Raw genomic sequence first — 22,712 nt, 5'->3', positions numbered from 1 at the left:
GAGGACCATCTGCCCATGATCTGAATAAAGTGTTCCAGTATACCACTGCAGGAAGCCGAGGTGGCGACTCCGATTCTGAAAGAATATCTGGAGTTATGCATGGGAGAGATGCCTGACAATGATAGAACCTGACGGAACTGTTGGTGGAACCAGAAGCGGGTAACCACCTGGCCGGATTCAGATGCAAACAGAGGGTCATCTTGGGATTTGTTTTGTGACATCCGGAAATGTAACTAGTTGGAGAGAATAAGGAAGGGGTTTAGAACTAATTGAATGTTGAAGTAGAAGATGGGAGTGGGTTGGCTAGATTGGTTGGTATTGGTTCTTTTCAAATAATAAACTATGGTGTCGTTGGACAAAAAAAAAGGTCCGAAAGGCAGGCGTGCCGACGTGGATCATATTGAAGGGTCGAAGCAGTGAATTCTGAGCATCTGAGGAAACCAAAGAAGGCGAGAATGAACATTGCCTCTAGAGTTTGGTTGACGAGAGGTATGCTCTATCCGGAGCGGATGGTTTGGATGCAGCGTGACAGCAGATATGTGGTTAATGAGAGTCTACGAGGATTTTGAGCTGGTTCTTGGCGTGAGAGGCCTCTGAGCAGTGAGGTGATCTGGGGGTGACCATGAGCTGGCCAGGACTACCAGTTAGGAGTTTTGAGATAAACGAAATGCCGCTGAGGTAGACTTTGCGGTGCCGTAGCCGAGGTCGTACAGCTGGGGGCACCGGCATCTCGGTGCCAGAAGCCCCAAGGAGAGCGAACTGTCGAGGTTGCTGCGGGTGTACAACTGGGGGCTGAAGTGGTGCGGTTGCTGAGAGTGGATGGGATCGGCATCCCACTGGCCAGATGGAGACGGTGAGGGCAATCATCCCAGCTTTGTCCGAACAGGTCGTCATCCGACGGGGACAGAGAGATGGAATCCATAATATGGAACAGGTGAGTGGGCCAATCGCAGTCGACAGCTCTGTGGCGTGTCGGTACGCGCTTGTGCAGAATAACGAGAACGAAAGTGGAAGATTGGGTTAGGAGGATATTTAAGCTGGAAGAGGTGGTGCGATTGAGGTGTGGTCCTGCTCCTGAAATTCTGCTATATAGCTTCACTTCTGGGACTTAAATTTCTGAGTGGTGAATTTAAGTACTTCAAGCACCTCAAGCACTTTGTACGAACCCTGTAAGCATTTATGGTAATAGGCCACTAAAACAGCTTTTCTCGATTGCTTTGGCTCATTTCTCAAGTAGGAATGAAAACTCTCAACACAACACTTGCAAACCTCCAAACCAATGGGCACTTTTCCACAGCAGATTTGGATTTCTCATTCCTTCCAACAAATTGCAAATCCCTGAGCACATCTTTGCAAATTTATGGAGTGCTGTGCATATGATCACATACACAATGAAACTATGTCTACATGTTTTGGAGGGTACAACTATTCTACTGAAAAGCAACAATCAGTTTTGATCAGCAAGACATCATCATTTGGTTATTGTGCAAACTGTTGACAATTGTACTTATTCATCTGTCAAAATATATACCATGAATAACATCACAGTAATATGGATCCCTTGGAACCTCTGCCAAATTGTTAAATTGTCTGTCAGGTGAAACTAATTACAATAAATAATGGTAATAATATAATTGTGAATTCTAATATTTTGGATTGCAAGACAACCCTAATGCAGGTGCAGGAGATCTGCACCTGCGTGGTAGAAAATAAAGCTATCACACTGAGTACAACCTTAGAGGACAATGGCATCTTCCAACATATCTATGCTGTCAGCATTACTACAATAGTTAGGGTGTTGAACAGACATCAGATGACCATGGAGCAACTCCAAAAGGTACCATTCGAGGGAAACTCTGACAGAGTGAAGGAGCTGTGGTACCAGTATGAACAGGTGAAGCAGTGGTGTGCACTACACCTAGTATATTGTACAGTGTTATGGACTGTGCATCATTATGACCAGTTTACAGTGAAGGTGGATTTTGATCTTGCAAAGACAAACACAAAACATTTCTATGTGATTTGCTGTGACTGTTAATTCTACAGGAAAACAAAATTGATTGTTGAGAATAAAGGAGCTGGGAGGAAGTGAGATCCTTCACATCTTTGTGTCTGTGGATGAGACTGGTGAGGGAGATGTGGCTGTTACGGAGGATGTGCCAGGACAACATGGGGGCAATGTTACTATGTACAGTACAATATCAGATAATGGTGTGAGCACACATTCCAGTATTTGCCCGTATTACACCCAGAAACTCTTGACATACTTGGACAGCCTCACTGGAGATCGTATCCCTGAGCATGAGGGAGGTTTGGTAAGGCTGGAATTGCTAAAGTTTATGGTTGTGTGGGATAATGTGAGTTCCCACTGCAGCGTGCTCATCAGGGAATAGTTTTTTACCCAACAAAGGATGCTGATGGCGTTCCTTCCACCATATTCTCCATTCCTTCATACAATTGCTGGATTCTATTCTGTATAGAGGTGGAAGGTATATGAGCATCAGGCTCAGAATCAAAGGTCTCCGCTTGCTGCCATGGATGCTGCTTGTGACAATATCACAGCAGATCATTGAAGGGGATGGTAGCAGTATGCAAGACAATTTTTCCCCCATTGCACCACAAGGGAGAATATCAGGTGTGATATTGATGAAAATATGTGGCCAGACAGACAGGAGCAAGAAGTAGAGTTTCTACTGTGGAAGTTCAGCTTTATTTTGAAGACTTTTCATTATTTTCCTTGTTTTTGTATTGGTGTATTTTTGTATTACAGTGCTGCATACGTTTCTGTTTACTGTGATGTACGGCAGTTAATTTACTGTTAATTTTTTGTATTTAATAAAAACACAGTAACAATTTCCATTGCAGTGTGTATGCGATGCGCGATGTGAAACCCTGTGTTGTTGAAATTGTCATATCAGTTTAATACACAATGGTACTTAGTAAGCTAGACAAAAATATTCTAGTACAGTAACCATTCTGTGTCACGAAAGAAATGGGCCAAGAGTGAAATGTGGATGTCAGGGATATTTCCAGGATCTACTGCCATACTGACAAAAAATCTTAACATTTTGACCAGCATTGTTGACAGTGCAAAAGAAATTTGTCATTTATGAATCATCAAAATAATCTTCAGAATCCTCAGAGAACAGGGTAGGTCGGTCACATTAAATGAATGCTGCAGCATCAAATCCATAGAGACCACATACTATAGAAACTGCGGTTACATTTGGTAGGCTTTCACTAGGCAGGTTTCCATTAACCCTCAAATTGAAATTGTGAATGTTAAAATGCCTGATGGAAAAACGACAGTTTCTAAAAAAACTCTCATTTTCATAAAAATGTTTTTACGCTTACATGAGGTGGTATTTCAAAAAATCCACAATTACTTTGTGAAATCATGAACTATCACCTCCCAGAAATCCCTTATACGTGGTCGCTCACACATATAACGGGCTTGCTTTCCATTATGGCTTCCTAATTGGCTGTGTTTGTTCATTTTGAACATCCATCACAATGCTTCTTGGAATGTTATCTCGAGAGGAGAAGTCGCAGAACATCACTCAATAGAAATGCGGTCATATCACAACTGTGTTTTATTGACATTTCGAAAATATCACTTCATTTTTGCACAAATCTGTAATGAAAACCTGCCTACTGGTGAAGCAGACTTACCCTATCAAAAGGTTCAAACAATGTTTTTACCATCTACACAATGTGCCTTTGGATGTGTTTTCCAATGTACAGCTTCAGATCCTCATTGTGACTAACAATCTCCATTTCATAGTTCCTGTCAAACCTGTTCATCTCCTATTTGGCTCTGAGAGGGCACCTGGAGTACTGACCACTAGAATTGCTGGGCACTCAGAGGGCCTACATTCCTGTCTGGACCAGAGGACACACCATAGTGTCTATTCATCTCTACAACTAGCCCCTATACTGAGCTACAGTGTGTACATTGAGGCAAGTAGATATCATTTGCTATAAAAATTAGAAGTCGATGCCTAGATGAAAGTTGGATTAAGAAGCTATGGAACTATGTAGAAAAGGACCATTGCGGTAAGTGTGGATAAATAGATCGAGATAGACAGATAGATAGACAGACAAATAGACAGACAAATAGACAGATAGCCCATTCATCTCCCGTTTGGCTCTAAGAGGCCAACCTACTGACTTATGTCCCAACTTCATGGGGCTGAACAGCAGTTGCAAAAAAACCTGCCATTTACAATGAGGAAGCAGATAAGACAATCAAAGCATACAACATTGCCAAACACAGTACTGACCAAATTTCTCAGAAATTTCTCAGAATCTTGCTATTTACCTCACCACCTCGTAGAACATAACAACACTGTTACACTGTATTGTCTCTAATTACTGCTTTTCCTAACAAGGTCAAGCACTTAACAACCAGCTTTTCCCTGGCCCTACTCTAGTTCCTCTTTTATTGCTGTGCTCCTGCACTTCAGCCAGCATGGCAGGCTGTAAGTGGTGACATAAAATCTATGTTTAACCAATTGAGATTATATGACCTGAAGACAGAACTCTCCTCGAGTTTTTATTGGTCAACCTGAATGTAAAGAGGCACCAGAGGTGTATGAATAGCAAGCGCTTCCATTCGGAAAAACTAAAGTTCATGATGGGCCTCATATGCAAACAAAGGCATATCCAGGATTCTAATTAGCAGAATGAAAATGTTAAAAAACTACCAAGTCATTCTATTTTTTCACAACTGTATTCAGTCACTCCAATCCTCAGAGGAAGCCATACTGTGCTGTATATTGCTATATTAGGCCCAGTTTCCTCACACTTCTGTTTACGATTCTCTCAGAATAATTAGCAAATTTTTGTTTCGATCACATTTTTATTTCAATGAAGGCACATTCTTGGTAACCCATTGTGACTGACAGGACCCACCCACTACAACTTTCCGCCTGACACGCCCCCTTACAATCCCACTGACACACCCCTTAAAAACCCACTGAAAAGCCCCCTTACAAACCCACTGACACGCCACCTTACAAACCAACTGACACACCCCCTTACAAACCCACTGACATTACCATAAGTTTTATCCTGTGACAATGCCACTTGTAGTGACTAAATATGAAGCCAAACTTATCAACTTAACCATTTACTTTATTCGTAAGACATGGTGACGTGATTTACATTAAAAGTAACAAGATGTTACGTTATAAACCCTTGCCCTTATCCTAATCCTAACCTCACTTTAACCCTCCTCTCTTTCAACCTAACATTACTAGCATTTTTGTGCTTGTAAAAGGTCTCCAAGTAATACAGCCCAAAGTCCAAGCCAAAGGCAGCTCTCTCTCCCTCAGGAGAAACTGCTCCTGAAACAGCTTGTTTGAGTTTTAATAATTACTTCTGTAACAATGTGACATCACAAGGTAACAAATAGAATAGAACATAAGCTCAGACAGACTGTTTCAGACAGAGGTGCTGCAGCAGAGGGCAGAATGAGAAACTTGATGTGTTTTTTGAGCATGTAAATCTATTCTAGTAAACCCCCAAAATACAAATATGATCCCGAAAATGAGTACAATAGGGCCCCTTTAAAATGTTTTGGTGATTTTAAAAAACTTTTGTAATTTTTGTTTCTTACTCATTTATCATGCATTAATTATGAAGTCGCTTCTGATTTGTTAATTTCCTAATTAATTTGTTAATCTTAATTTGTTTAATTCCTCATTTCTCAATTAATAATAATTTTCTAATCATTAGCTACTCTAAATAACTTGAAGAGTAATTAACAAATGGTTCACTGGCAGTTAATTCCTCTTTTGTTCCTCATTTGTTCCTGTCTAACTACTTAAACTTCTGTGTCTCTTTGGAACTGTACTTTACTTATCAGAGTAAGGGGGCGTGCTGGGTTGTGACTTAGTTTTTGTTTGTGTGATTTCAAATCATGACCCTCCCTGGAGCTACAAGAAATTTCACTGAGGCTTCCTAGGGTAGTGGGAGAAAATGCATAACTCCCTTAATAAGGAAAGGTCATTTTTGGATACAACTGCGAATCTATTGGAAAGTTTAGGGGAGATTTGAGATGGTTACAACATGGTAAAGTTGCAACAGCTGTTATTTCTCCAATCAGAAACATGCTAGAGTGATGATATTCGTACTGTGCGTGCTCAGTCAGAACCTCTCCCCCACCTATAAAACAGAAGACATAGGCTACTCAACACTTGAAGCTGCATTTATTTAAAAACATATTCTGGAGGTATTAAAGTAATTTTTTCAGGGGCAGTATTTTTTTCATACTGTCCTGATTTTTTCTATCATTGTTTTGTTGACTTGTAAGCGGCATGGTTAGCATGTATGTCCAGATCAGTGTGTCTAGCTAGCACATGAAGTTCTGTCATGTCTGTTAGGGTGGGGTCCCCAAGCTGAGCTGCCATCTAAAATAGACCACACAACAGTGTTTTCCAACATGCACAAGTCATTGTGATCGCATAAAAGGATAATTCATCTAAAAATATAAAATTGTCAGCTGGTGTCTTTTATGTTAAATAAGATAACATTACAGTGTAGGCTACATTTATACATGCACATGTCACTGTAAGTTATATAATCATTGGAATTAATACAATAATTAATTATTTCATTATTTTGCATAAACATAACTTTGTTATTGTAATAGTCCATTATCAAATAGTAAGCCATTATTAGTTATCATATTCTGAGTAAATAATCTAAAAAAATAAAAAAATAAAAGTAGAAATGTAACTGTTTGTTTTCATTATTCAAAGACTGAGGAAGGGGTCACTAACAGAGGGATTCCCCACAAACAAAACTCAATAACTGTTATTTATTACTAAACAAATAAATAATATGATGATATTTTTGTATAAATACATTATCAGAATTTGGGCTGTCAGCTTTAATGCATTAATCACGATGTGATAAAGGTCTGTACATATCACGTTTCTTTTTTAAAAAAATCATGTAAATCATAGGCTGACATCCCTGTTTTCAAAAGGCTTGATACTAGTATCACCTGAAACAAGACCTAAAAGATCCACTGACACCAACCGTCATGTTAGCTTCTAAGTGAGGGGCGGAACAATTAACTGTTGAAATTCTGCGATTAAATGCAATTTTCAAAAAACAGCTCTATATTACAATATCATTGTACAGCAGTGCATATTTTCAGCATACCATGCTTGTTGAGACAAATGCAGTTAATGTGTGAAATTTAATTTATATTTAATGTGTTGCCACCTGTGTGATGTTGCAGCCGTCCCCAGGGTTGGGGTCAGTTACAATATCTGACTTCTTTCATTCAAATACACATTGTGAACAATATGTGATCATGTTTAACTGGTTGGCAGACAGATGCAGGTTTAATGTATAAAAATTTGGTTGGTGTAGTTCAAATCTTTGAGTTGCTGAGAGAATTGCAAAGGTGTTGCAACCATCCCCTGTCTCCCCGATTGTTTTCATTTAGGTTATATTAAGATTTGCCTTGCCTTAAATAACAGTGCTTTATATCTAAGCACTATTATTTAAGGCGAAGGAAATCTCCTTCCTTTACGCTGTCCCTCTTGAAGTCATGTTCAGGGGGGCGTCTTCTCTCTACTGAATTTTTCCCCTTTGCAGCATCAGTAGCACAGAGCCAGCCTCCAACCAGTCTACACTGATCCTGCCTGCTCTGTGTTTTTTTTTTCTAAGCTTGGAAGATAGATTACGCACAAGGACAGCAAATAAACAGAACCAAAACAAAGCGCGTCGTCTTTCACCGGGGGGATCAGTCTGATCCGTGCAGGAGCATCTCTGACTCGCGTTTATTCGCGTGAAACGCGGACTAAACAGGTAGAAACTTGGAGGGTTTTTCATTTTCCTGCCTCGGCGCATATCCGGATTGACGGGGACGCTTTCCTTTCCATGTCTGATGAGATTACACACATGCACGGTGTCGGAGGCTACATGAAAGGGAAGGGGCGGGCGGGGGGTTGTTAGGGGTTGTTGGTAGAAACGGGTCATTGTGGTTAATGTCCCTATTATCAAATAACACGCCGAAATGCCTCGCGGAGTGTGTGCTGAATAATTTGGTTTAGCTAAACGAAGCCAACCTGGCGTAGCTAACATTAACCGCTAGCTTATTTTTTTCCACGGCTGAATCAGTGTTAAATAATAAAAACACCTCTCCTTTAAGGCTTGTGTTGCCGTGTCGGGCTTTTCTGCAATTTAAATAACCGAAAAGTCAATGTTAACGTCTGCGTAGCTACGTAGAAGGGGTGTTGCTTGTTTGACTGTAACGGTGGGGTCGGTACAGTAACGTTAGCCGACATGCCCCGGTCACATTCCCGTCTTTTTCCATTCGGCTCTTTGGCCGAACAACGCCGGCACACAACATATCCCTCCACCTCTAAGGCCAACGGTGAGCTCCGGTGTTATTTAGTGCATGTGTGGATGATGTGTGAGCTCGAAGCTGCAGGCCGCAGCCCGACACACCGCTCACTGCCGGGAATAGTTTGCATGGAAAGCTCGTGTTGGACGGTAACATTTCCTCCGTTAACACCCTTGGTCAATATATGGTGTGTAGGAAAAAGAACGGGTGGCCTACATTACGGCAGCTCGGATACAGAAAGTGGACGTGACGTATGTTTTTTTCTCAGCTCTGTAGAGTTCCACTGTTCACATTCCCCCGCGCGCTCTGCCAGCTGTGTGACAGTGTGAGCTGGAGGATGTCTGCCTACCACCACAGCTCATACCTGACTCACTTTATCATGTCTGACACTCAGTATTTCTAACTTATTTGTCTACATTTGGATATAGTAAATAAAGGTTTAAAAACGAAATCTGATTGATCTAATTCGTTAGATTTCTTTCAAAAACATGTAGAGAAGGCAATGAGCTACTTAACAAAACATTACCCCCGATTAGCAAGAAATTGGTATAAAGTTGAAAAGGTGTTGAAAAATAAAAAGGAATTTTTTTTAAAGGGGGGGGGGGGGGGACTAGAAAACAAGAAATACATAGGAAGTTGGCTCAAAAAAGTGCATTTTTTTCTGTAACAACATTTTGATTATATAATTATAATGATTATAAATATATTTTTCTAGACATCTTTCCCTAGATTTGATAATTTTCTAATAACCCCCCTCTCAAAACTAATTTTAGAATTATTTTCATTCCCACCCTTAAGCTTGTGAGAGGTGTCTGAAGGCAGCACAAGAAAAATGATGTTTATCCAGGTTTTTAAAGGTTACAACAGTTATGTATGTACTACCTTCTGTTCTGTAGTCACTTTACATGCTTATATCCACCCTCAAATCATTTGTAAAGGCAAAGGCCTAGGCTATGTATGCACACTTAACTGCTATTTATCATTAATTATTTATTTTTATTCATTTATCAATTGTTGAGGCGGATGAGTTAATGGAAAAGTAGTTAAATTTCTTTCATTGTTGACAAACTCTAGAGCTTGCGCTCTCACTGCTGTACAGTTGTATTTACTGAGATATCACAATTATAAAAGGGTCAGGGGACTTTAATTACCAAAATGATAGCTAGAAAATTTGCAAAATGAACTATGCTGATGTGCTGTTAATGTTTTATTTGTCTCAGATTTTAAAAGCTGGAATTAAATTTAAAAAGGCATCTAAAGTTTTCAGTTGTACTACTTCTAAAAAGAAATAAGGAAGAAATAATCCCTGTGAAAAGGTCTTTAGTGTGGTCTGTAGGTTATCCAGAAATAACAGAGACACTGTTCCTGGAAAGAGATCCCCCTGATACATTGTGATTCAATATGTATGATTCTTGTTTTATTTTCTAAAACTGTGTTATTGACTGGCTGTGGTTGTTGTCTGTGTCCAGAGCAAAATGTCCGCCAGAGGAGGAAAGAAGAAGGCCACCAAGCTGTCCCGTTCAGCCCGGGCAGGGGTCATCTTCCCCGTGGGAAGGATGATGAGGTACCTGCGCACCGGCACACACAAATACCGCATTGGCATGGGGGCGCCTGTCTACATGGCAGCAGTCATCGAGTACCTGGCAGGTAGGGAAATCACATGATTCAAGCCACATACATACTGTAGCTTCAGTGTCTGAAACAGCAAATAACCTATGCATATGATTCTAGCTGTAAACAGGGTCATCATTCAGAGTCCTTGTGTCCTCAGGGTAGAAGCTCTTCCTGAGCTCCTCAGTGCTGGCCTGGTGTGTCCCGTACCTTCTTCCAAACCTCATTTTATGCCCCGGGGGACCATGTATGTCCATAGCACTGCTGGTTGCAGAGTTTTGTCTTTTCTGTACTGTTGTATTCTTACTCCTGATGGGCAGGGAGTCACACAGTAGAAAGTAAATAATAACAGAACACACACTGTAAAGCCTGATTCCCACTACACAAAAAAATGCTAACATCTGTCTTTTTAATGCAATGAGAATGTGTACAATCGGCATTCACACCCAGGTCAAATGCAATAGACACAGGTTTTTATCACCACCCCCCGCTCCGATCGGCATTGATGGGAACACAACAACCAGGTGAATGCGGTAATTTCAGCTCTTTAACCAGCAAGATTTAATGATGTGGTATCATTAATTACTGTCCTTGTCCTTGAGCAGCTAAAACATTGATCGAAATACATCTACACTGACTTTGAAAGAGTGACGGAATAAGTAAGAGATATGGAAAGAGAAGAAACCACTGAACTTTTCACAGACCTCTGTTCCTGCTGCTGTCTACTGTTGACCTGTTCTCCTGCCTGTCTGTGACATCACGCTGACACACCAGTAAAACAACAAATACATACACACACACACCAGCTGACAGAAAGGCCGACTCGCTCTCCAGTGTGAGTTCAGTGGCAGTGGGAATAGAGCCAGTTGCTTATATTTAGCGGGTTTACCCATGTTTAAAAAACATATGTGCACACGCTAATTTTGGTGGGAAAGGGGTATATGTCTGATGGTGACCCTCCACACTGTGTTCTCTCTCCTCTAAGCTGAGATCTTGGAGCTGGCAGGAAATGCAGCACGGGACAACAAGAAGGGCAGAATAACTCCTAGGCACATCAAGCTGGCTGTGGCCAATGATGAGGAGCTCAACCAGGTAACAGTTATGGTTTGATAGAATTATACTTTCTGTCATGTGCAAGTAAACATCATGATAAAGTAAACTATTTATGTGTGACACCTGCAGTATTATAGAAGGCTTCTTCAAAGTTAGTGTGGGCAAATGGACCAGAGAACACTACATACACATTCAGAAGTTCAGTGAGGACAATAACCTCATGATATAAAACAGCACAAACACACCGTCAGTTGTAAATAAAATCATGTTGTTGATGAGTACAGTGTGAAATAGTTTGTTCACTCACTGATGGAACAGTGACAATTAAATTAGTGACTCTACCCAGTCTGATCTCCAAGTAAAGAAGACAGATGTTAGTGTGCATTTGAGGCTGCCAGTGGATCAGGTCACCTGATGCACCTTTAACCCCGTCTCCTCTGCCTGATGCACCAGTGGCTCCATCACTAGACACACACACTCACACGTTGTAGAGATGAGCTATGATCACACACTCCGAATGTTAAACTACAGCACAGTTTCGAAGTATATCAGATAGGTCCAGATATTTTTGAACTACATGAAAAAAATGGATAAGACATTAACAATTTTGTAGCGAATGCAACAATGCATAACAAGTGATGTTTGGGTTTGAATTAGGGATGCATGATTGTACCAGCATGTCATCGGTACCAGCCAATATCAGCTTTAAAATGAACTAAATCACTAAATGGTGATCAGAATCTGCCACTGTACTTTTTCTTATTTTGCACAATGAATGAATATTACATACAGTGAAAAGCATTGTATTTAATGTCTCCACCTGCTGATGGGCCATCATAATAAGAGTATGCAGAAAATGATGTTAATGTCAATATGGAGGAGTCTTGATGATCACTAAAATTATGTGGGAAAAAAGTGGATATATTGATATTGGTTATTGCTCACATTAGTTGTTGTACATCGGCATATCGGCAACAAACCAAGTATTGTGGATCCCTATTTTAAATTATTATAATTCAGTAATTATTGTTACATGAGGAACAAGGTGCTGTCCTCAAATAATGATGTGCTTGAAAGTCTTCTCCCTGCAGTGTTTCAGGCTGCAGCTGATAGCAGCTGGTGTGTGTAGCAGCAAACATTTAAGCAGCATCCCAACACTGGTTCACCTCAGTTAGGAAAAACCACAGTCATTCCACATCTGTTTGCATAAGAGCAGACACTGGTTGTTGAAGAGAATGTGACTTAAGTTGTAAGTTGTGTTATGTTTCTTTGTAGGACAGTATGTAGTCAATCTCTATTTTGGAAATGTTTTCTCCAACAGCTCCTACGGGGGGTCACCATATCAAATGGAGGAGTTCTGCCTCGGATCCACCCAGAGCTGCTCTCTAAGAAGAGGGGAGGCCGAGTGAAAGCAGATAGCCAAGCATCCATCCCCGAGAAACAGGAAGAACGCTCAAAGAGCAAGAAACCCATCAAAACCCTGAAAAAGGTTAAAGGCAAACGAGGTCGCAAGCCAAAGGTCAGTCAACTTCTCAGAGTGGACACATACAGTCCCTGCAGGATTTCACAGGCTGTTTTTGTGATTGTTGGGCCTGAAATGCCTGACTTCATGGCAGCTTTTGATAAAAATTGTGGGTGTTTTTTTTGCAATGAAAATGAAGGGGCAAGTGTAAAGTGCAAAAATAGTCATGATGCTGTCTCAGATTCCGAGCTTATTATCAAGAGAATTCAGTGATTCCCACAGAGAGTTAGACTCCATCTGTGATGGTGGGGGGTGGATTGGTGGGGAGATAACGGTGGATTGCTGATGATCAGTTCTTGTTGCTGCTTAATGCAGTGCTGAAGGAAGCTGCTCTCCTCCTGCTCTCTCTGTCCGACATGAGTCAACACAACAGCGACGAACATCGGACACCGTGCTATTAAGCAGTCCCAACACTGCACATCGACAGCAAAACAGCTGGACTCTGTCATTAAACCTGTTGATAAATGTTGGGTAACGGTAGCCGTGTGATACTAACAGTGATACCTGTCAGTGTGTGTGACTGTGTCCCAGGCACAGTATAGCAGTCTCGTGATAAACAGAGAGAGGGGGGCGTAGCCAATCAATAAGCTGTGTGCAGCTCAACATTGAAATGAGATTTGACCTGTTGTAAACAGTCAAAGTTGCGGTAAAGTTGCAGTGATTGGACAAATTTACAAGGTTGCATAAAATTCACAGGTACATTTTTTTTGCGTGAAATCCTGGGAGAATGATAATACTGCTGGCTGGCTGTGGCCAAGAAGATAAAGTGGGTCGTCCACTCTTCAGAAGATTGGCAGTTTGATCTGCAGCTCACCCAGGCCTTTTGTGGAATCTGTAAAAAATCGGAAGCTGGCATGTATTAAACTTGCTCAAACCATTATCAATACCAGGTAAAAAATATACTAAAATGATAACATGTTTTAGCGCCCGTGTTTTGGAAATATAAACATTTTTAGTGTGACAAAATCATCTTTGATCAAGGCAAGGCAGCTATATTTGTGGAGCATATTTTAAGAATATAATAAAGGAAACACATTTAAACTAAAAGAGAAAAGATATAAGTAAAATTAATTACTAAATGATTAACAATTTTTTAAAATAAAAATCACTGTTAAAGTAGCAAAAGTGCAGATGAGGAGAAAAGATAAAATTATTATTTAAATTGATTGAAAATCCAGTTTAAACATAAGTTTGCCGTCATTAGCGGGTGAAGAAGGCAGAGTAATTTTTAGCTTTGACTTGTAAGTGTTCAGAGTCGGGGTTTGTATTCATCTGGGAGGTTATTCCAGGTTTGTGCTGCATGATAACAAAACTAGGGCTGGGGCGACGCGTCCACGTAATCGATAACGCAATTCACGTAATGTGCGTTGACGCGTCGCACCGTTTCACTTTGCGCGCGTCATGAGAGCTTGAGCAGTGCCGAGCGTGTTGTTTTTTGCTTCGGCCCTCGTGTATCAAGTAAGAGCGTGCACACTGCTCGCCCGAGCAGCGCTTGTCAGGCGCGTCTGAGCTGCGTGTCAGCTGCAGCACATCTAGAGAAACGGTGGCTCGCCGTTTTTTTACTCGTGACGGTCGCGTTTGCTGACTCTATACCACTTTATACTGTAGTTAAAGTCTCTGTCACAGAGATGAGGAAATACAAAGATAATTGTTTCACCTCAACTTCCTTGCTTCCCTTTGAAAACAAAAGCCCTCTGACTTTGTGTCTCTGGACACAATGCCATCAGTTGCTGATACAATGCATTTTATTTTGAAACATTTACAGGACGGGGTTGTCAGCTGTGCAGGAGCTTGTATAACTTCATAAATGAGTGGAATATGTCCTTATAAATATGAAAATACAGCACTCATATCAGGTGGCAGCAATATGACTTATGGCCCAGTTAAGGCTGGACTATTAATCGAGTAATAAAAAATAATAGTTAAATCAATTTAAAAAAATAATCCATAGATTAATCTATTAATCGAAAAAATAATCAATAAATTAATCGCTAAAAAAATAATCGTTAGGGGCAGCCCTAAACAAAACAACATTCATCAGATGTCCTGAGGGTCCTAGAATTTTCATATGTTGCAAGTATGTTGGAGCTATATTTTGTAGACACTGAAAATCATTTTAATACTCTAAAATCAATTCTCTGGCAGGCAGCCAATGTAAGGATTTTAGAACTGGATTAATTTGGTCATATTTCCTAACTTTTGCCAGGACCTTCGCGGCAGCATTCTGAATAAGCTGAAGTTGTTGAACAGCTTGTTTTGAAAGTCCTGCAAATAGACTGTCACAGTAATCTAACCTGCAGGAATTAAGGTATGCAGAGTGAGCCTGTTCAGGATTGCTTTGCATTTCCTTGTGTTTTTAATGGTAGTATGCAGATAAGGTTATTGATTTGATGGGACTTTGGAAATTTAAAACAGAGTCCAGGATAAGCCCGAGGTTTCTTGCTTGAGTCTGAGCTATGAGAGAGAGGGATTCAAGGTGAGAGCTGATGCTCTGTCTTTCTCTCTGCTGCTCAAAGACAATGACATCAGTCTTCTCTCATACTCCTCATGGCAGGACTAAAGTCACTGTAGGTCATGTCCAACACAAGTCCAAGTCTGAGCAGCTACAAGGGTCATTTGTGTCCACGAGTTGAGCTCTGTCAGAAACATTTGCATTAGAAAACCATAAGATATGGTTCAATGCTCCAGACAGAGGTAGAAAGTGGACCTTGAGTTCAGATTATTTATCAAACAGATGTGTCCACAGTCAAGAATGAACTCGATGTGTTTCAACCTTCATTTAACAAAATATGCATAACACACTGCTCAATGCAGGTGTGTTCAATCAAGACTTCTGCCAAAATAAAAAGAGCTTGAAACATTCAGACTCCCGAAATCTCAGATCAAAGAATAAGCAAACAAACCAAAGAGTCTGATGAAGCACTGGATCATATCTCGATTCTCAGTGTCAACAAGTGGTGTGTTTTTGATCCTCAACTGGGTGATTATGTCTTTAACCTTTTGAAACATGAGTAAATTGGTTTGATTCCTTTTTAAAAACATGGGAAAAGGCAATGAGCTACTTAATGGGAAATGGACCATTTAATAGCAAGGTGTTGGTAAAAAGTTACAAAAACAAAAGTGAAAATTAGCACAAAAAACGAAAAGAAAGGTTTTTTCTTTAAAAAGGAAATTACCTTAGAAAAAGTGCTAAAATTAAAAATGCAACAATAATAATACTAATAAATATATATAATATGTATATATAATTATATGCTATCTGTAGCATAATTTCCTAAATAATTATAATAATTCTGACTTTGGACATTTTCCCATTGTTTTATGATATTTTTAAAAAATAATTCTCTCTAAATTATTAGGTAATTTTTTTCCTGTAACCTTTTAATTATTTATCGTAATTTGCAGGACATTACACTTGAGGACAAAATTATTAGCCCTCCTATGAAATTTTAAGTTTTTTTTAAATTTTTGCAAGTGTTGTTAACCAGATCAAGGAGTCTTTAACACAGCTTTTCCTAACATCCTAGTTTTATTTTGTATGCTTGCATTATTTTACTTTGCACACAGAAACAAAATTATTTCACAAAAACCAAAAACTACCAGGGGTCAAAATTATTAGCCCTCCTGATGCTAATAGTCAATTGTTCATCCTTTTTGCTGGATAACAGCATGCAGTCGTTTGTTGTAGTTTGTAACACGTCTCTGACACATCTCCTGAGGAGTCCCAGCCCATTCTTTTTTGGCAAATCTCTCAAGCTCCTCCAGATTTGATGGTCTTCTGGCATGGACCCTGGTCTTCAGTCCACCCCACAGATTTTTGATGGGATTCAAGTCAGGGCTTTGTGCAGTCAATAATGTTCACTTTGGTCTTCTGGAGGTAGTTCTTCACCAGGAGCGACGTATGTTTCAGGTTGTTGTCATGTTGGAAGACAAAGCGACGACCCAGAGCCAGTTTTGCTGCTGACTGCTTGAGGTTTTCTTTCAAAATCTTCACATATCCTTCTTCCTTAATGATTCCTTCAACCTTGACGAGATTCCCAGTTCTGAAGCATCCCCACAGTATAATACTCCCACCACCATGTTTAACTGTGGGGACGGTGTTCTTTGGGTTTATGCCTCTCCCTTCTTTCTCTCCAAACATAAGCAACGTCTCTATGGCCAAAGAGCTTTAGTTTGGTCTCATCTGACCAAAGGACACATTTCCAGTATGCATAATCTTTCTACAGATTGTCCTTTGCATATTTCAGTCTGGCTTGAAGGCGTCTTCATCTGCATCTTCGCAGTCCATTTCTGTGCAGGGCTCTAGTGACTGTCTTCTTTGACACTACTATTCCTGACTTGGCTAGGTCATTAACTACTGTTTTGGTAGTTGTTCTAGGGTTATTAGACACATCTCTCACTAGTTTTCTTTCCAGAGTCTTTGAAATCTTTTGCTTCCTACCTCTGCCAGACTTGTTTTGTACTTTGTGGCTCTCTTTGAATTTCTTGATGATACTTCTCACTCCACTTCTTGACACTTGGAAACGCTGTGATAACTTTGTATATCCTTCTCCTGCTTTGTAAGCATCAACAATTCTTTTTCTCAAGTCTAAAGTGATTTCTGCTGTTTTTGGCATGATGCTTTCTCAAGTGACAGGTCAAATCCTTACTAAAGTTTTTATACTGTGTGTAAAGTGTTGGACAACCCTCAGTTTGAACTTGACTGATTGATTACAAGCTATAAGCATTGCAAAGTCAAAGCACATGATTGCACAACAATGGCTTGTGCTTTGGCTCAATGAAAAGGTCCATTCTTAGGGGGCTGATAATATTGTCACTTGTAATTTGTATTTTTTTCTAAAACTATTCAGTTATTGTGTGCAAATAAAATGAATTTATGCTTTCTAAAGAAAGCTAGTATGTTTAGTAGTGCTATGTTGAAAATCCCCTGCTCTGTTAAAAACGCACTTGGGAAAATTTTGAAAAAAACTTAAAATTTCATAGGGGGGCTAATAATTTTGTCCTCAACTGTATATGCCAAGCTGCTGACTGCCTTTTTTTTCCAAAGGGTTAAGCTGTAGTTATAATTTCAATTTGGTTCTAATGTGGCATTTTTCCCTCTAAAGAGCACAGACGAGTCTGTACCAAACTCCACAGTGGAAGACGGTCCTGGAGATGGATTCACCATCCTGTCAGCAAAGAGCCTGTTCCTTGGACAGAAGGTAATCCTTGCATGTCACGCTTAGAGCCAGCGCTGATATTTAGAGACATGAAGCAGCTCATCAGCTTTTAGACCGAAGTCATGTTCAAATCTTTTTAGTGACAGCCAGTGTAAATATGTCAGTATACGTGTACATTTAGCATGAAGACAAAGCCAGAGCAGGACAGCAGCAGTTCCCTCACACTGTGTTGATGCCTGTTCCTCCACAGCTTTCACTTACAGAGAGCGAAATCAGCAAAATCGGATCAATCAAAGTGGAGGGGATAATTAACCCGACAAACGCAGAGATGGACCTCAAAGATGGCGTGGGTGAGGACATTGTCATGTGTACTTCATGTCTCACTAACAAGCTCTTAGTCTTCCTTCTGAGTTCACCTGCTGCTCTGATGTTTTCAGGCAACGCCCTGGAGAAAGCTGGAGGCCGAGAGTTCCTGGAGGGAGTCAAGGAGCTGCGGAAAGCACAAGGGCCTCTGGAGGTGGCATCAGGTACAGAACTGAGATGCTGCTCCAGGCTGTTTCTAACAGAGAGCTGTGCTGCATGAGGCTAAAGCTGTTTCAGGCTCCAAGGAGGCCGATCCTCTGCTGTGACTGATGGCAGAGAAATGTTGTGGGCCCCATGAAAAAGAAATTACTTTGGGCCCCTCCACCACATGCCATGCAAATCCTGTGCAAATCCTGTAACGTCTCCAGAACCCAGTCCACCCTTTCACAGCTTTCAGTGACTCCACCTTTGTAATACTGAACTTTTTACTCCACTACATTAGTTTGACTAACCTACTCAGTCATATACATAGTATCTAAAATTGGCTCCACATTGACAAATTACAACATTAACATTAAAACAGATTATACAACAGTTAGCTCCGACCAAGCAATTTGATTGGTCGAGAGGCATTCCATGAGTGCTGTTATAGGAGTACAACATCACTGGGACTGTTAACTTTTAACTCTACATGTATCACTCCGCTTCACGGCCGTTCAAATTCTGTTAATTAGTGTAAGAGTGAATGTGGGATATGTTTTGAGAGTGGGATATGTTTATAGTACGGTGTAAGCATAGGTTCAAACAGCTAGTTGGCGCTGTTCACGTAGTTGTCAGTTGGTCAGGTTGAGGGAGGAGAGAAGAGGAGAGAGAGAGAGAACAGAGAGAGACTGAAACCTCATATGATCAATATGGTCTTAATCAGATTCTTGGAGGTATTTCTCATTTTAATACTGAATGTGAATTTTTGAATTCTTAATGTAAATTGAATCTAAATCATTTATAATTTCATGCTGGAATATTCAGGGTCTGAGGTCCTCTGCCTTTGGCCCTCAAAGCAGGACCCCAGACTTCACCAGAGAGTTAGGAGATGCAGATGTGTTTGTTTTGCAGGAGACTTGGAGTAGAGGAGACATTTCCACTGGTTGTCCCGTGGGCTACAGAGAGATAGTGTTCCCATCCACCAAACTGAAGGGAGTAACCCAAGGCAGGGATTCAGGAGGAATGCTGATTTGATTAAGACCTTGTACTCTCAATAGAATTCATCTAAAAAAGTGAATTTTCAATTTGGCTAAAAATAAAAACAGAAGTTGTTGCCACAGACAGAGACATCTTTATATGTGCAGCATATATCCCCCTGTCAGAATCCCCTTATTATAATGAAAATTGTTTCTCCATTTTCAAAGACAAGATCAGTCAATACCAGGCCCAAGGAAACTTAATGCCAGGACTGCTATAGAAGCAGATTCTGTTAACCCACAGGGAGACAAACATATAACTGACCAGATCAGCATCCCCCTGCCTTCACATCCCCACAGGAACAACTTTGACAAAACTGTGAACAAAAGTGGGCACCAACTATTGCAGCTCTGTCGAGCGCTGGGTCTGTATATAGTTAATGGTTGGCTTTGAGGGGACTCCTTTGGTCATTACACACACAGCTCTCCTCTTGGCAATAGCACAGTAGATTATAGCATTAAAGACCTAGACCCTTCTATCTGAGCGCATTCACAGTCAGCCTCCTAACACCCCCATCTGATCATAGTAAATGTACACTCTACACTACACAGAACAACCTTACAGATGGACAAATAATAGCACAGAGAAGTACCAGAAAGCAATCAGGCATCAAACAATTCAATCTCAATTAGACTATTTTCTTTCCACATCATATCCCCACAGTAACAACGGCCTGAATCAGGCTGTATGGGATGTTCACAACATGTTAGACAAGACTGCACATTTATCTGAAAAGTCTGAAAAAGTCTCAGCATCACAAATCCAAAAAGTCAGTCAGTGAATGGTTTGTCACAGACTAAGACATCTGAGAAAAACACTCAGAAATTTATCAAATCAAAAACAAAGAGAACTGAACAATTCTGAGCTTTGGCAAACACTGATTAGAATGATAATTATACAGGAGAACACTCAGAACTGAAAGGGAGCAGCATGAGCAACATCAACTTGCTGCAATTAAAGAGTATATTAACTTAATTTCTGGAAAAACTGGCACTCTTTCAACACACCACACAAAGAAAAATTGGCTATTCATGATATATAGCACAACATCACTCCCTCTCGTGATATTGCTTGAATAATCTGATATTACAAAAACCAAAGGAGCTCATGTTGTGATCATAGAAATGATATTTGTATGTTTATGATACTTTGAAAGGAGCAATTTGTCATGAGTACTTTTTAAGTACATTTTGCTGGTAATATTTTTCTACTTAAGTAAAATTTTGAATATAGGACTTGTTCTAGTAATGAAGTAATGAATGCATAACTAAACGTTTTTAGTAATACATTCATTTTACTAATGAATGTATTAAACTGGTCTATTACAGAGTCCACTCTCTGAAGAGCCAGGGTGTGTGATAAGGGGTTAAACTGTCATCCTGAGTGTGTGGCTCTTGTCCCCCTGCAGTGGCAGTGAGCCAGGCCAGTGGAATGGCAGCCCGCTTCATCATCCACTGTAACGTCCCTCAGTGGGGCTCAGAGAAGTGCGAGGACCAGCTGGAGAAGACGGTGAAGAATTGCCTCTCAGCAGCAGAGGAGAAGAAGCTCAAGTCTGTGGCGTTCCCTTCACTTCCAGCTGGACGGTGAGCTCCTCTCTGACATAGCGCTCACTGCTGACTGTATCCACTGCCAGGTGATCAGCAGCTCTGTGCCACACCTCTTCCTCACTGACATGATGGCTCTGTATCACCACTGTCTCTGATGCCTCTGAACTCTCAGTGTCTGTGTGTTTGTTTCAGTCTCTCAGCACACAGAGGAAGAGTTTTGCTGCTTATTTGACCTGCTAATATTTCTGTGTGACTGTCAACACAGCAGAGTCAGATTGATGTGAAGAGGCCAAACATGCAAAGCTTGGTAACAAATGGATCAAACGTGTTATGTCCAATGCATGTTGAGATTTTTCTCAGACCAGCTCAGGCTGAAGTGAAGTGTCACTTCAGTCATCCTCTTAGTTTAGATGAAGAAATTTAAATCCAGCAAGCGTGAAGCAGGTGGCCTCATTGACCAACTTAAGAAGAAATTTCCTCTTCAAAGCCACTAATGCCATTTTTACGAAGATTCTGACATTCACCAGTGTTTTCTTACATGGGATTTGTTTACATTAACAAAATCCACGTACACAAAAGAGCACTCTTACACACAGTTTGTGGCTGTTTTCTTCAATGCTGCAGTTATATAATATTATAGGATTTATATTGCATTAATAAAGGCATTTAAAGGAATTTATATTGCATTAATAAAGGCATTTAAAGGAATTTGGCCTTTTAAAACAAACACTACATTAAGACTTCAGTTCACATCAGTTATGTTAGTTGGAACCATGCCATCTGACAATTAGTGACTGATGGGGTGAGAAAATGTTACGGGCGGTTCTGGAGGGCAGAACAAAAAGTGACAAAGCTGCATTCAAAGTCAGTTATTAATATCCAATCCAACTTAACCTTCTCTCCCCCTCGCTGTCTTCCTCTGAACACACACGCACAAACGTGCGCGCACACACTCCTTGGACAGCACCACAGAACTCTCCTCAGTCCTGACAGTATGATTTTTTTAACTGAAGCTTAAACAGGATCATTATTTGCACAAGGCTGACAGTTTCAGTACTTTGATTTTAAAATGTCCTTTTATTTTACACAGCAATAATAATAGTCATACAACTGTATATTCCTATAATATTTCACAGTGTTACTGTCTGTTGTGTTGCTGTTAGCTGCAGCTTATATCCATGAGTCTCCATTAGTGTTTAATGTCGCTGCTGTGAGATTGATTTCACATCCTGACTCTCTCACAGGAACGGATTCCCCAAACAGACGGCTGCTCAGCTCATTCTCAAGGCCATCTCCAACCATTTTGTGTCGTCCACCAGCTCCTCTCTGAAAAACATTTACTTTGTTCTGTTTGACAGTGAGAGCATCGGGATCTACCTGCAGGAAATGGCCAAGCTGGACACAAAGTGAGGGTCTTTGTTTGGGGGCATTGTTTTTCTAACTGTTGTTTGTTGCCGCTGGTGTAGGTAGCTGGTCTGACAGTAGGGGGTTGATGTGGAGTCTGTCTTGGTTAAAAAAGAAAAAAAACATTATGTGTGAGTGGAGTGCTGTTCACATTTCTGTTCACTGTCTCTTCAACAGATTGCATTCTTTAAAGATGAGATTGTTTAAAGTCGTACAGTTTGCCATGATGGTTCCTTGTTTCAATGATGTTTTTACATTCCATGTACAAATAGAACCGTTTTCCTGGCCTCTGTAGTTTCTGATACACTTAGTTTACTAAAAACTGTGGTTCTCATTCTGCTTTGAAATAAAAACTCGGATGTTTTACACCACAGACTCGCTTCGACTTTCAACACTCCTCATTTTTCCTGTCTCATCTGAGGATATTGATTAAAAGGACCGCTTTAATCTCACACACACACTCACATCACTTTGTGCACAAAATGTGCATTTCAAAATCAAGCTTAAAA

At 40.4% G+C, this 22,712-nt stretch overlaps 1 protein-coding gene across 2 annotated transcripts; it reads left to right on the top strand.

Annotated features, from left to right (window-relative positions):
- Positions 1–7,635: 7,635 nt before the first annotated feature.
- LOC121954466 (core histone macro-H2A.2) lies at positions 7,636–22,576 on the top strand. Of its 2 annotated transcripts, none has more exons than XM_042501970.1 (9): positions 7,636–7,827; positions 9,835–10,012; positions 10,962–11,068; positions 12,351–12,548; positions 17,657–17,752; positions 17,961–18,060; positions 18,148–18,237; positions 20,661–20,835; positions 22,044–22,576. In XM_042501970.1, the coding sequence occupies exons 2-9, from the start codon at positions 9,841–9,843 to the stop codon at positions 22,207–22,209; spliced, it is 1,104 nt and encodes a 367-aa protein (XP_042357904.1). In that variant the 5' UTR covers positions 7,636–7,827; positions 9,835–9,840; the 3' UTR covers positions 22,210–22,576. The 2 variants fall into 2 exon arrangements, with proteins under 2 accessions (XP_042357904.1, XP_042357905.1); XM_042501971.1 differs by lacking the exon at positions 7,636–7,827 and adding an exon at positions 8,205–8,395.
- The last annotated feature ends 136 nt before the right edge of the window (positions 22,577–22,712 follow it).

The sequence above is a fragment of the Plectropomus leopardus genome, chromosome 15, assembly GCF_008729295.1.
Source record: "Plectropomus leopardus isolate mb chromosome 15, YSFRI_Pleo_2.0, whole genome shotgun sequence".
In the NCBI taxonomy this organism is placed as follows: domain Eukaryota; kingdom Metazoa; phylum Chordata; class Actinopteri; order Perciformes; family Serranidae; genus Plectropomus; species Plectropomus leopardus.
This window is presented reverse-complemented; position numbering and strand designations above follow the sequence as displayed.

Coding starts and splice junctions, on each gene's coding strand:
- LOC121954466 (XM_042501970.1), top strand. CDS start 9,841: ATGTCCGCCAGAGGAGGAAAGAAGAAGGCCACCAAGCTGTCCCGTTCA. Junction 11,069..12,350: donor ATGATGAGGAGCTCAACCAG/GTAACAGTTATG, acceptor TTTCTCCAACAG/CTCCTACGGGGGGTCACCAT. Junction 12,549..17,656: donor AACGAGGTCGCAAGCCAAAG/GTCAGTCAACTT, acceptor TTCCCTCTAAAG/AGCACAGACGAGTCTGTACC.